This window comes from Diorhabda carinulata, chromosome 8, assembly GCF_026250575.1.
Source record: "Diorhabda carinulata isolate Delta chromosome 8, icDioCari1.1, whole genome shotgun sequence".
NCBI classification, from domain to species: domain Eukaryota; kingdom Metazoa; phylum Arthropoda; class Insecta; order Coleoptera; family Chrysomelidae; genus Diorhabda; species Diorhabda carinulata.
The window spans coordinates 23,924,626-23,940,209 of NC_079467.1; the positions used below are offsets into that span (position 1 = coordinate 23,924,626).

The following is a 15,584-nucleotide window of genomic DNA, read 5'->3' on the forward strand; positions in this document are numbered from 1 at the left end:
AGCAAAGTTAACACGAGAGGAAGCAAACAGACAGACAAAATGATCAAGATACTAATCTCCAAGAACATAGTCCATAAAACTGGGCTTCATCTAATCAGAGAGTCATCAGATTGACAGTACTTTATGCAAGCGAAACGTGGATACTAATCAGATAGATGGTAGACAAAATTACTTTAGAAAGGAAAAAGTTGGAAGACATATGGCGGAGAATGACAAACCAGGAAATAAAGAACAAAAAAAGTTGGTTTGTGTCGGTACAAGGAGATCTAATGGGGAGAAGTGTACTACAAGAAATAGAAAAGAGTTATTAGCATGGTATGAGCCTAGATGGATTCTAGAATTTGTTAAGTTAACAATTACACATAATTACACAAACTCTAGTTTATTGTTATTACATTTACGTCTTCCTGAATTATGGAAAAGTTCAGAGAGTCGCGAATGTAAAATTGAATGAATTATTAGCAATATGCAAAAGTTTCTAATAACTCCAAAATGTCTATATTAAATTGATCCACTCTATCGTTAAAATATTTCATTCGTTTTTTATAATTTTAAAAAAATACGTCCGAAGATAGATTTTCCGTTTTCACTTATATTATTTTGCGATTATTTGTAACGATACCAATTCGTTAACGAGGATTCGATTAGTAAGTAAAGTAAGAACATAAATAACACGGACAGCGATAGGGAATGAAAATCGAAAAGAAATGTAAACACTGGAGTTATCTTTGAACGACGAAATGGGAAATTCGGCAGCGCCGTTACAATAAATAAAAAGGAAATGGCAATCCATTTGAATAATAAAAGAAGGATACAGATAACATTATGTAGTTTAATCTTTTCAAAAATAGATGCTCATTTATTATCATCGATGCGTCTTTCTTAGATTACAAAAAAGAAATGTTGTCGAATACTATAAATTATACGTCAAAATCGGTATATTGAACTACAATAAAAACAGCTTTTGATCTGTAAAATTAATCATAATTGATGACGAAGATTAAAATAATATATCTTTTATAGAATCCATAAAAAAAACGCTGGTAGATTGTTAAAATGCCAGCATTTATTGCCTTTTTATTGGATTACATTCCTGGAAATCGAACCTTGTTCTTTCAATATTTTCCGAACATGTTCTGTTTCATATCTTCCATCCTGGAAATGCTTATTTTTCGTTCCTTATTCCCAGACTTCACCATACAATTCGGGCTAAATGGAAGAATTGAACTCGTCATATATTTTGGCTTATCTTATGAGTTGGTCAATATTTGGGCATTTGGGCATAATAATTCTGAATAATGGGCATAGAACTATTGAAGAATGGAACGATCAGATTGAGAAGATAATTTGTACAGTTCAATTAATTGTAAAGACATTTTATGAAGCAGTAAAACAAACATGATTTTGAGATCCAAACTCTAAAATAGAAGTTTATTGGATTAGAAATTGTTTATACCAGAATAATTTATGAATGTTTGTAAGTAATGTAAGAATTTTAACAACGAAGATGTTTTTTTTAGAGTATAACATTTTACGGGAAGGAAAATGAAATCTAGTCTAAATTATAGAATTTTATATCCGATACTAGCTCTTCCATTACATCTAGTTATTGAGATTTGATTTATTTTACTTTTTCGAAATTCTCTACTTTCGGAAAAGCGCAATTCCAAAACTAATTACAAAATTAATAAAGGACAGCCACAAAAAAGTAACTGTCCTAAGCTCAGTGAGTTTAATTAAAGAATTTTTGACGGAAAGTTTTGGCCCTGCTAAAGACACGTTTGAAAAATGATCTTTGATGGCGTCGGCAAAATTTTCCGAATTACTCTATTGACCCGTTCGCATTTTCCAGTTTAACGGAACTGGGAGTTTCAAATGCTCACAAGTTAATTTTAATCCTAGAAAATATTAAAAAAAAAAATTCACCAAGTACTGAAATTGAAACGCTGCTATTGATATTCTGTCGGTATGAAGCGGTCACCCATTTGATATTAAAGCTATAACACGATTATATTGATTGTAGAGGATATTTTGGTAGAAAACTATAGTCAACTAAATTTCTGTTCTTATAAATGTACCTCAATTTCACACCAGTCAACAAAAACTGTTTTAGATTCATTATTAAATAAATATTTTCTTATTAACTATATCTAAAAGTAACCAGAGCTCTATTCATAGCCACAGAGATGACTTTTGTACATTTTAAAATCGAAAAGTAATTTTTTAAAATTGCAATGATTTTAACTTTTCAAAATCACTCTTATACTCACTTTCGGGGCTTAAATATGAACCAAAGACAAAGGAATGAGGCACAGAACAGAATATTTGACAGGATAATAATTAAAACATACAGCAAAAATTTAAAACTGAAGTAGGTACTGATGAAGACGATGAAATTAGAATTATCATATTTTTTGCACAAATTGGTATGAGTATTAGAAATTTTTTTCTTTCCACCATCGAATGAATTTAATCCATAAATTATATGGTTTTTGTTTACTATGAATATTCAAATAAACAACTTGTTTATTCATGAAATTGGATGTGTATTTATATATAAATATTGAGATAAAATGATAGATTAAATTACACAATTTCCTCGAAAAATGTTTAAGTTAAAAACGATACTTTCTTTTACAACAATTCTTCCATCAAAAGTAATTTATTCGGAAGGTATTCAAACCAACTTTAATCACACCGAGGATTGCTACTTATTATTGGATATGGTTTTATTATTTTTCAACATGTTCTTCATCAAGATCAAAACATCGCATGCGTTTGAAACAATTGTGGAAGCAATTTTTTCATTCCGATTGAGGTATCTCCAAAACGTTGATATCGCGATTTAAGTTAGGTTAGGTTTAGGTTGGTTTAATCCATGTCGAAAGCTATAGAAAATAATCGCACGGAAATTCTATATATATATATATATATATATATATATATATATATATATATATATATATATATATATATATATTCAATTCTATTTTGACCAATATGAAAATTGCAAGCAATTCAAATAGCACTCGTATTACATCACGCTCTGAGTATGCTCACCATTAAAAAATGTCAAACTTTAGCTTTGACATATTCACATCAGTGTTGCCTTATTCGAAAAATTAAGTAACAACCCTCGTATAGTTCCTTCTTTCCGAATCGATAGATCAAAATGTAGGTTTAGTATTGGTACATCTCTCGTATAAATATTTCCGAAAAGTTTTATTATAATTAAAATTCAAGTAGACAAAACTAACGAACGTAAATAGGACAATAGAATTCGTAATATTCATAATCGGACATACCCCGTTTTAAGTAGGTGGTTCCGTTGTACCACGAAACGATGGGTGTCGGTTTACCACCGGTAGCTTCGCAAATCAAATCGATTTCGTCTTCTTCTTCTAATGGTCCGATAACAGTGGCGTTAGGTAATGGAGTATGGTCTCCGCCTCGATGAATTTTTATAACATCAGGTATCTCTGAAATGAAAAAAAATTATTTATAGATTTGTTAACAGACAAAAGTTTTCATTGACACCTGTCTATAAGAATTACCAGTACAAGTATATTGTATAGTGATATTTCACGTAACTAATTGCTACTTGAGAAAAGAGAGAAAAGAGGCGATAACTCAGTCAAATTTGAATTTAAAAAGTTAAAAATTGACGTTTTGTATAATTTCGATCTTTATTGAAATGTAGGTATTTTGAACTTAGCAGCAAAAACTTTGCATTCAGTGAACAATGTTGTATGTTTTGGGCAATTTATAAAATACTATCGACTTGAGTCTTAAGTCAAATGTTTTCCTATTTCATTAATTAGATTTTGTGGCCCAACAGTCACTTCCAGAAAAGAAATTAATTCGTCACTACTTTAATTCGGGTCTATTTAAGTCGAGTGCTTTCATTTAGAGATTATTTTCATCTGTCACCTTCTAGAAGCAAGTTGAACTAATGTATGGTTTTTTCCCGCCTTTCATGTTTATTATGTGGAATAGTTACAATTATTATGTGGTTTTCCATAGAAGCTTTTCTTAAATTTTCCAGAAAAACATTTCAACCAGATGTTTCGTAAGCCATCATTTCTAGTTTCGTCATATATTTCTATTTATTTAGGACAGTACAGATTTCTCTCCAAGTATTTTCTTACGTATTCTTGTTTATTCGTAGTTCTTCACCTGTTAGCCCGCGGTTATATTGTCTTATTAGCCAGAAAATCGCTAGATGACCATCCTTTAGAGAGTAAACCAGAGAAGTAACTTGGAGTTGCTATTCCAATGCATTCTTGTTTAATACGCAATTAACGGTGACTAATTTATTGTCTGTTCTTTATTTTAATCATCTCCATTGTTTTCCTGATCTTTACTGATTTATCTATGTTTTTTCAATTGATTTATTTTTAATGTTAATTTCGTCATTATTTTCATGTATTGCTGTATCTGTTCCAATTGGTTGTTTCTAGTATTTCTCTCAAGTGTCTTTTCTGCAGACAATGTTAACTGTTTTATTTTCTATTTAATCAAATTGAACAATAAATGTTGTTTAAACCAGTTGTTTATCTAAAACTAAGTTTTATATATTTTCAAAGCGTATTTGAGGATTTTTCAAATTTGAACCAATGCATTTTGTATCTAAATAGTTTTTATATCACGATTCGAATGTTTGGAAACTAATCTGGATAACGTTCAATGTTGTTCTAAAACTGATCGAGTTAATTGGGTCTTAGTCATATGATCCTCTTTACCCTGATAGACCAGTAGATAAATGCGACCAACCGATGAATTTTTAAGCATTAAAAATTATTTATTTTCCTTATATTATTGTCTTTTATTAATTCACATGAACAGCGTAATTTAAAGATTTGCGGTTTTTATACTTTTCACATAAACAATGATAATAAACTTTAGTGCAAAATGAGTGGATAAATCGTTGATAACTTCCCAATAACAATTATTAAACATCGTAGTAATGTGTGAAAAAAATAACAAAAATTAAAAGTTTTCGTAAATCATGTTTTAAATTTGAAATTTCCACCGAACACTAAACGCGATGTTTGCAAAATCCGACCAAAATTTCATCTTAGTTAGGATCCGTGGGTGATCTATCCGAACCCGGGCTATAGGTTTCGAAAAGTCCTTTTTTGACAAATTCTTTCTAAAAAAATGTAACATGGAAGAACGTGATTGGTTATCTATATGATATATATCTATAATACTAATTGATACTTGATTTCTGATTGGTTAGATAGTGTGAAAATTTGAGTCATACTATTTGCTATCTTTTTCTTTCTATCTTCATCTGATTGTTCACCTTTTTGATCCTTTGAACCCTTCATTATTGTCCAAAATCTTTTTTTTTGAAATATTCCAGAAGTGTCTTCGGTTTGGACCTAGAAATTAGAATAAGCAGAAATAGAATGAGCCTTAAAAAAAATAAAAAATAAAAAATGATGAATTTTTTGTCGTGTCAACAAAATCCATTTTTTATTTTCTGGTTTGATTTGATCGGCCGTACAACAATTCTGATAATTATACAAAACAAATAACCATGGAAATTATGTTTGAAGTTTTGTTATTTTTTCCGAAGAGCCTACTAAACATACTAGGACTTTGCTTTTTATTTAAACAAAATTTTCATATTTTGGGTTGTGTTCTCTTTGTTTCACTCATAAAAATAATAAACTCGCTGACTGATCGCAGGATATGAAGCTAAAAGTGTTCAATATTTTCCGGTTTTATGATGTGTGTTCAGATTAATGTGTTTCATTTGTGAAATATAGAGATTTTTAATTAAGTTAAAATGTTTTTTCGATTACAATTGATAGACTTGTTTGCGCTGAAATGAATTACGGATTTATTTATAATATTGGTTTCAGTATCGTTTGAATTTTTAAAATCAAATTTGCATGGGAATAAACTCGCGAATACATCATAGAACTGAACAACGAAATATTTTGTTATGATAATTAATAAATTAAAATATGAATTAATACTTTTTAAAATTTTTACCTGTGTATGGGTTCAACATAGGCTCAAGAATCGAACTCCATAATTAGATGGTTGAAAAAGGTGTTTATACAGTGAATAGAATAGAATTGAGTCAGAAACCAGGTGTATTAAATTCCTACCTGGAAATGAATTTTTATGAAAAAAGCAAGCGGAAAAAAGTAAATCTAGAAGCTCGAGTGGAAAGATGTATTTTTGGTAGCTGATTCCAGAGGCCTCCACTTCTCCAGTATAAGGAGAGTGTGTACTGGTGTACTGTGTGCTCAGAGCAACTTCTATCTGAGTAGTATTGCTCTATGTGGGATTATCATTTTGCTCCTAACCTCGACCTCCAATGGGCGAATCTGTGGTTATTCGTATTTGATGTTTAAACAGGACCAAATCCGAAGCCGCAGTACCAATCGTCTTTGTAAAACAGCAGCCTGGTTATTTGAATAAAATGACTCAACTTCATTCCAGAATATTCGGTTAAATTAGATTAATCTTAGAATTATGAAAATATATTTATATATAATTTCTTTAATCTTAAATGTAACGAAAAAGTTGCATCGGAAGCTGAAACGATCCGTTCAAAAATAGGGCGGGGGTAATGATTCGGATATAAATATAAGATGTAAAATAAACGATACTTGCAGCTGCAGGTTATCGGTTTTGAAACGCTTGCCTCTCAAATTAATACAACTATCTATCGATAATATAATCATAACGAATCTGAGTCAATTTAGAATAATTACGTCTTAAAAGCTTTTAGACGTAACCTATCTACCCCAATACCCTCTTTTTCGAATTAATCACACATTAAACTTCATTCACTGGTTTATAAACGTTGGGTTCTCGAAAATCCCATTGGTAGTTGACCTCAAAGGTGTAAGTTGAGATTTATGATTGGATTAGCAGATATTTGAAAATGGAAACAGAAAGGGTGATTCTGTAAGTGAGGTTATGATAGATGAGGATTTCTGCTATTTAACTAATGGATTAAGGGAAATACGAACAATGGAACGAAGAGTGGAAACGGTATCGAGGGGTAGATGGGATTATTTAAGTGAAAAAAATTATTTTTCAACCTTAAACTGTCACGAATCGTTTTATAATATGCGATAGCACGATTCATCTGATAGGTGTTTTTAATGAGTCTATTAGTGATAACAGACGTAAACTATTGTTTGCATTGTCTACAGTATTGATCAATTTATGTTATTATATTGATTCCTTCGATATAAAATATTCTCACGATAAAAAAATGGTCCTTAGAGTTTATATGGATTAAATTTGCCATTTGTACAAATAATTTGTAAATTACTTTGTATCACATAACATCGTGGCGTTTTTGAACTTAAATAGACCGCGCTTTTCCTAATAATATTCCCAATATTTTTCAACAACTACTTCTCGTTAGGTTAGATTTGGTACTTATGGAAACACACGGATAAAGCATTTGACCGTAATTTGAATCGATCATTTTGAGTTGTTTTTTCAGTCCCCGTTTCGAAAGAGAGTGGATAAAAAAATAATTTAATCCGATACGGGTTATAAATCCATTTTAAGCGTATGTTTTCCATTACGTCCTAAATCGGTCCTATAAACGAAATCCCGACGAAATACAATCACGTCGAAACTTAATTTTTTATATTTCCATGTGGGTAGCCGCATGAAAAAAAGCTTTCCGTGAGAATACTATTTGTACTATTGGAAGCAGGTGAAACACGTTGAAGAGGGTAATACTTTTGACAAATGGGATACATTTTAGTTCATGGTCGGTTGTTTGTAGTTATCTATTTTCTTTCTTTTTTTTTTTCGAGATTGAGATTCACGCTTTCGCACTTTCTATCAATTCTATTATTTCATCCTTATTGAGATTCTAAGATATGAGTAAACTAGGCGGCAGAAACAAATAATAAATTTGATTCTGCGAAAAATGTAACCAACAGGCAACGACGGATCTGGCATAAACCAATTTGTATATTTATACGAAGGAAACATTAAAGTGGTATTAGGAAAAGTGAGATGGGGTTGATAGCTTCATTGATGGGTTCTAAAAGGCCTCGTTTCAGTGTATGCCGTTTCAATTATACGGTTCGGAGTGTGGTCAACAAATCTTCATACTATATAGTTTAACGAACTAAAAACAAAATTAGTTAGCTAAATTATCGTCATATAGAATTGGCGAGATTGAGATTCACTGAAAGAGAAGAGAAAGAGTGGGCTAATTATGTCAAATGACTGACAGTGTACTCGGAAACACCCGATTTTCTCGTCAGTCCAATTTCCACGTGATTTAGGTGCTCTTTAAAGCAGATATCGAAAGATCGCTTAGTTGGCCCAACATACATCTATTTTCACAAATATCACTGTTTCTATTGGGGACTGTGACTTATATTTTTCATCTTAATGGAGTAAAGGTGTTTCTTAATGTTTGAATTGTATATTAATGTATAATATCTAGTTTTTGTCTGTCACATTCATTTAATCATATCACTTTTATTCACCGATATAATTTGTGTAAAGAGAGTAGATTCCTAACACGATTTGATTAGCCTGGAGTTTTGCCAATACATCCCGCAGCGTAACATCTCGTCTGTTTTTTCTTTTCTTTGACACGAGAAGCGAGTGAAAAACATCAGCTCGGAACACGGATAAAAAAAGCTTAAGGGCAAACGTTGCCAACTTAAACTTCTCATCCATTTTTCTTGGGTGTTTTATCATTTTTGTTTCTATAAAGCTGACATTTATCTTATCAATAAAAGGAAAGTGAACATCGACAAAGTAATTTTTTCGATGGTTGATATCCGGATTGGTTCAAGTTCTTTTTCTTGGAGTGGACGGAAGAGAAGTTTTCAGTGAATATTGAAAAATGTATTCACTGTTTAAGACATTTTTGGTGGAAATGTGACATTAATAACATTTCTATTATCTATATTCACTACAGTGTGTTTATAATATGAAGTAACTAACCAAAGAGCGTAACAGGGATCAGCGACAATTTTTTTATTTATGACCACACCGTTTATTATTTGCCTAGAGTCTAACAAATTTCGGAGATGGCGCATTACGGCCTGTCAATTTTATGCATTAAAAGTTATAACTACATTTGTAATTTTATTTTAATCGATAGTATTAGTTAAAAAAAATTGTCGGACAAAAAGGATGGGTTACTCGCCGCATATTTCAATTATAAAATTCCAATATTTTTTTTTAATTTGTTATTGACAATCTACTCCATTCGAAGAATTCAATAAAACTCCAGTTCCGTTGCTAAATCGTCCTCTATCTACCTATACTCTAAAAGTGTTTGAATTAAAGTGAATTTAGAAAAATTTGTGGTGATATTATTTTCAATATTCGCTAGTTAGTTTTTCTTACATCTCTTTAACGTTTTTTTATATTATGCTCATAAAATAACCAGTTATATTTATTAATTTCTTTTTGTTTTAAAAAAATTTGATATAATACTTTTGGTGTTATTTCGTATTTTCTATTTATTTTGGGAATGGAACGATTAGAATAGAACAGATCCTGTTATATTTTGGAAAATGTAAATGTTAGAGCATAAGCTCCTTTCTATTCAATTCTGTTCTACCTACTCGTTTCTTCTTCACTAATTTCCATCTGTGCTCCCGTTTCCTTCCTCATTTTTTTTATTTTCCGCAGCTTAACAGCTGCCATTAATGTTGTTATGAGTAAATATATTGTTATGCCAATAATTATTTTTTCTTCTTCTTGGTTTGATTATTGCTAAAATTTTTAATCAAATGTGTTATCAAATACCGTCAAAAAATATATTGAAATTCATGAAAGTGAAATTTTCGAAAGCGTATCCTCTGCCCCAACTGCATGTTCAATAAAAATTGTGTCAAGGAACTGGCGGAACGCAGTCTTGGTTCTGCGAAAGGTGCCGGAGACAACGGACAAGGCGAGCGTCGAGCGGCATGACGCGGTCGCTGCGGAATTTCGCTGACGTTTTCGTAATTAAAGTTCCGGTAACAATAAGCGGTCTTCTTTGTCACTTTCTGACCATCATCGAATAGATATACCAGTAGCGCACACAAATTTAAATTATATAAACGTTATACGGGGTTATTAACTTAATAAAAATGTATTTAGGCTCCATATAATCAACAATTCATACTATTCATATATAGATTTCAAAAAAGTTCTCGATAACCTGACAAGAATCCACTAAATGTTATAAAACAAGTTAAAAATACGTCGCACCCTCGGCTGGACAAACTATAGCAATAAATTCATTCATTTAATAATTTTTTTCTAATTATTTCTTGACAATTTTCATAATAACTGGTTTATAAAATGAAAAATATCATTCGCGAATAAAAGTTTCAATTTTGTAAGCACTTAATTCTGCAAATAAATTGTTTACATAGCTTTTATCATTGACAGCTACAATTTTTATAATTAAATATACGTTTTTTTAAATTTCATAATTTTTTAATCTATATTTCTCAACGTACCGATGAACTTTCAATCCCTTTTATAAATACTGAAATGTCTGTCCTATATAAACAGCATCACAATCATTACAAAGTGCCTGATATAATATTACGTCGTCTGTTTTTGGGTATAATGTATATGATATTATATTTATTAAAATAATTTGATTTAAATTCAGTTTTTGCTAATCATCAACATTCAAAATCCGGTGAATGAATATCCAAACTTATATTGAGGTTCGAATATCTTGAAGATCAGGTTTGTTTTGTACATTATTATGTTTTAATGTTATTGTTAATTTAATATAATGTGATATCAAGAAAATTATTCTATTCGATTTCGATACTTGAGCTTTTTATGATAAAAATTTCATTTTCCAATTAGGTACGTAACGGAAAGTGAATGAAAAACTCCATGTTAAGTTCTCTTGAGACAGTTTCCTCAAAATTTCTGCTATAAAACATGGTAAGGATGCCCCCATAGCCCAACCAAAAATTATTTCACATGTTCTATTTTCAAATTTGAAATTTTTTGTTTTAAGCGTTAGATCTATACTGCGAATCGAGATTTATAATTACTTGCAAATATTAACATATGAAGATAATTAAACAATAATAGCACGAAGAGAACTTTTCCGAGTAACTGGTTTTAAATAATTGAGTGTAATTGTTAACAACCACATTCAAGGAGAAGAAGTTATGCTCAGAATTACAGCAAACTGCTTAGCTCTGAAGATAGTATATAAATAAATCAAAGGACTAAAATGATGATGATAAAATAATGAATCTAACGAAAGTGTTTTGTTTCCGTGGCAAGAACGATGATCTACCAAAACAAACCACTAATCAAACATAAATGTTTATCAGGGAGGATAGAAGTGAAAAAAGATTGCAATCATGTTTGGGATACTCAAGTCATAATTGACTACCTTTAAAAAAACAAAATAATCAATAATTTTAATGTATTCATCCAATAAGATAAGAATTTAAAAAAAATTACCGTGAAACAGAATCGTTAGCTTAAAGTACAAGTACACATATTCAGTTTCCATGAAAAAATCGATGAATGAGGATAAGAAGTGGTTTTTCGTCCCTTTCCCATCAAAATAAACAAACAAATCCCTATATGTCTTGTTTCATTCGATAAGTCCTCGTATATATGTCTCGGAATAGGCGAGAAGATGCTCGTGAAGGATAAAAACTTCCCGACTTAATTTTTTTCAATCAAATTATTACTCTCCACTTTAGTTTTTTTTTAATGATCTATACTTAATTATTAATTATTTTTATAGTATTTTCTTCGAATTAAAAGTTTAATATCGTACTTAAACTTCTCATATATTCGTACTGTTACAAATGCTGATAGAATAGTACAAGGACACATCGCTTTCATTTCGAGCAATTTCCCTCGCTCTACGTATTTTAGAATTTGCCGAAGGCGCTACTGGAAAGACCACCGCCGAAGCGTCTTGGCGTTTGGAATTTAATTTTGTTATGGGATAAGTGAATTCCGTGGACATCGCACTAAGAGGAAGCTTGCAAAAGCTTTGAATTGTTTTCTTTGCTTTTCGCCACGAGCTGCTGCTCAAAGGTGAGAAATATATCACATTATAGGATAATATTAGGTAAATAGTGATAGATAACTTTATTATTATCAATTTATTCGAAATTAAAAATTAAGTTATACAACTATACCAATAGATATGACGAATAAGTTTTTATAACAAAAATTACTTGAATTAAGCAGGATTTAACACTTTTCATCAAGACAAAAGAGACAGCATAGACCCTTAGGAAATAGTGAAGAAGCCTTTAAATTTAGTATAAAGTTCTTTAGTAGGAAAGCAGAGTGCTTTATATTATTTATTAGTGTTGGTGTTATTCGGCAACAACTTCTAAACCTCTACAAAGCCCAGATTCGTCCATCTTTGGAGTACTGCTCGCAAATTTAGAGCAAACATACCCTGAGGATGCTCGATCCAGAGTTAACTAGAAACTTGGACAGCTTAGAGCATAGAAGAAAGGTCGCTGACTACTACAGCAGATGCTTTTCCGAGCTGTCCAACATAATCCCACCAAGTGCAGTATTTGCAAGACTTATTCGAGAAGCAGACGTGACTTATTAGTATGTGGAATCACCTCCCAAGTCGCGTCTTTCCCAAACGCTACCACTTACAGAAATTCAAGATCAATAACCACACGACAGGCATCTACAGCCTTTCTATTCATTATAATTATTTAATTAAAGCGTAAATATGTATTCTGATGAAAAAAATCAACTTTCCAGTTGGATATGTGACGATTTTTGCATAATTTCATTTGAAAATAGTGTAGTATGCTATATGCCTTGCATAACTTCAGTTTCTTTTTTGTAAGTCTTCATAATTTAAAATGTAAATGTGATATTTAATGAGTGGTGTTGAAATTTTTATTATTCGGAATATTATTTTTAGTCTGCAATAAATTCTGAGCGTAAAAACCACCAGCGCAGAAACATAAAACTACCTATTTGCTTAACCAGCAAAATTTGGAAAATATACTCTATTCCAGTGTGAATTATTTTATGACGAATATAATATTAGCGTGGATAAATATCAAACATGTTTTATCGGTGAACATGTTCATTGATATAGAAAAAAATCAGATATAACTACCGTTTGGTCCAGTGGCGGCGATTGGAAGTTGGAGGTGCGGGGGAAAGGTGAAATCTAAATCTAAAAATTGTATTGTGAGAGATTGTTTTATGTTTTAGTTTGATTTTGGCACCTACAAGCGAAAAAAACTGAATACAACTATTAAAGACTAGTAATAAGTATCAACAAAACAATCAATATCGATAAAATAAACGAAAAAGTACGAACTAAAGAAATATAATTGAAAAATAATAGACAGTAATCCAATTTTACATGATACACGTCTTTTCAAATTGTCTGATTTCCGCTTCGCATAAATTTCCAGGTAATCCTCTAAATTCTGGTTGGGAACATTTTCAAACTTGGATTGAGAAACCAAACTTGATCAAGCTGCATTTTTGGAAATACATCTCATTTTCCAAACCAAACGCGATATTCACAACAAAACATTCGTGGAGCCGGTCCTGTCCTGCTAAAATGGAATTCTAAAATTTGGCCAATTCGCGGCGTTTTTGATATACCTTTTATAAAAAGTGGAGAGTTGACAAAATTCATTTTCAGTGAAAAATATTGACTATACGAGTATTTAAGAGAAGATTTAACTATTTTAATGACAATTGTTTACCAGATCGATTCAAAAATGCATTTAGGAAAGTTTTCTTGTTGAGATCCTTTAAAATCGTTTCAAAAGCGCGTTGCTGATGCAAATTGTTTTCACGCCAGACATTTGGAATGAAAATGCAAATTTCGATTTTGTTCGAGCTTAAAAACTACATGAATTCATAATTTATCTCGATTTTCCACTTAGACAGAAAGTGAAAATGTGTATCGGTGCATTTTCATCAGTCCGGCTGTTTTTTCGTTAAATTTTGTTTTTTTTTTTTTGGAGCCACGAAAATTAGGAACGGCAATAAATCCAGACCGGAAAAAAGTTAATGACAATGGTAGGATTTGGGTAAGTTACAAAGATTAGAGTGGCAATTTGGGATTAATGAAAGTGGCCTACTTTTTTGGCAACAGTGAGGTTAGGATAAATCGTGGGGTATTTTGAATAAGTCACCAAAAAAACAACGTTACCAAATCCAAATCAGCCAAAGATTGTGTTTGAAAATATCAGTGAATAAATGTGTCATAAATAAAGTATTTCAATTTCTACTTTATAGGGATAACATAAATTAAATGCAATGGGAAAGTTCATAGAAGGTTAGAAAACATATTATTTTCGAAAGAATAAAATTTATTCCCATTGGAATGAAATAGTGAAACCATTTTGGGTAAATTGTGGTAAGGGAGGAGCAATATTCATTAACATGTTCTCTTATCAGATCAAATTGATCAGAATATCACGACAAATAAGTCGTTGCATCTTTTTCTCACACTTTCATTATTGTATTTCAATTTTTCAACTGTTTTTTTTTTGGGATAATTTCAGAAATTTTTTGTCATAACGTAGAGAGTGCCAATTGGATTGTTACGATTTTCTTTTCAATATTCCTTTGTGTACAGGGTCACTGATTTATTTGAAGAAATTAATTTGTTATCCACTTCATTCGAAAAATTCAATAAAATCTCGGAATGTATTTGAAATCTTCCTCTAGCTATCTAAACTTTAAATCAATTAATTTTAGTAAATTTGTTGTAATTTTTTTCTTCATTATCGTTGACAAGTTTTTTTCTGCTTTTTTTATCGAGCTCACAAAAATTTCGTGTTTTCATGGAGACTAAGCTCCTTTTATTCAATTCTGTTCTTACCACTCCCTCTTTCTTCGGTAATTGCCCATCCAACCTAAACTAACCTAACCTGACAGGCTGGAGTTTCAACCGGTACACCATAAACAAACTCAACTTTTCTTCAACAATTGGGAATTCAGTTGAGGGCTGCAGCATCGATAAGTAGCGGAGGCCGAATACCACTTCCTGACGAAGAGTCTCCTCCGGGAATTGAGGTTATAAGAGAATGTGTTTGAAAGAAAATAAATCAATTGTATTCTGTAGACTACATAATTGTATAAATTGAATACAGTGAATGGAATTCGGATATTAGAGCTCCGCAATGTTCTAAAATGGAACCAGCTTTATATTGTACACAAGTGTGGTAATCTAATATATGCTTTGAAAATATAGAATTTTTAAATAGAAGCTATCAAATTTCACCAGGCCCAGGCCTAGAGCGGCATAATTTGAAGGGTGGCAAGATTTCAGAAATGCCACTATTTTAGAGACGAAAAAAAAATAAAGATTCAGATTTGACATTTTCCTTGGCAAAAAGGATATCGATTTCGAAGATATTTATTCGAATGTGGACATTGCTTTTGTTATGTTGGTAAAAATGTTTAATGTTCCAAGAAAAGAATTATAAAAACAAAATTCAATTTACTATTGATCATACATCACACTTAATCCTTATAATCTATTTAATCCTTCGCGAATGCTTATCAATTCTGATTTTATCGGAACGAAACCCGTTATTGTATTAACCTACTTTGCTATAATTTCTGTA

At 31.1% G+C, this 15,584-nt stretch overlaps 1 protein-coding gene across 10 annotated transcripts in view; it reads right to left on the reverse strand.

Annotated features, from left to right (window-relative positions):
• Positions 1-15,584, reverse strand: part of LOC130897195 (titin) — a 369,361-nt gene that overhangs the window by 75,941 nt on the left and 277,836 nt on the right. For all 10 annotated transcript variants that reach the window (XR_009059671.1, XR_009059670.1, XR_009059672.1 and 7 more), the window contains exon 4: positions 3,306-3,479. Coding sequence is in view for 7 of the 10 variants with exons in the window: in XM_057805932.1 (XP_057661915.1) it covers positions 3,306-3,479 (174 nt within the window). In the remaining 3 variants the exon portion in view is untranslated. The remainder of the gene's footprint in view (positions 1-3,305; positions 3,480-15,584) is intronic.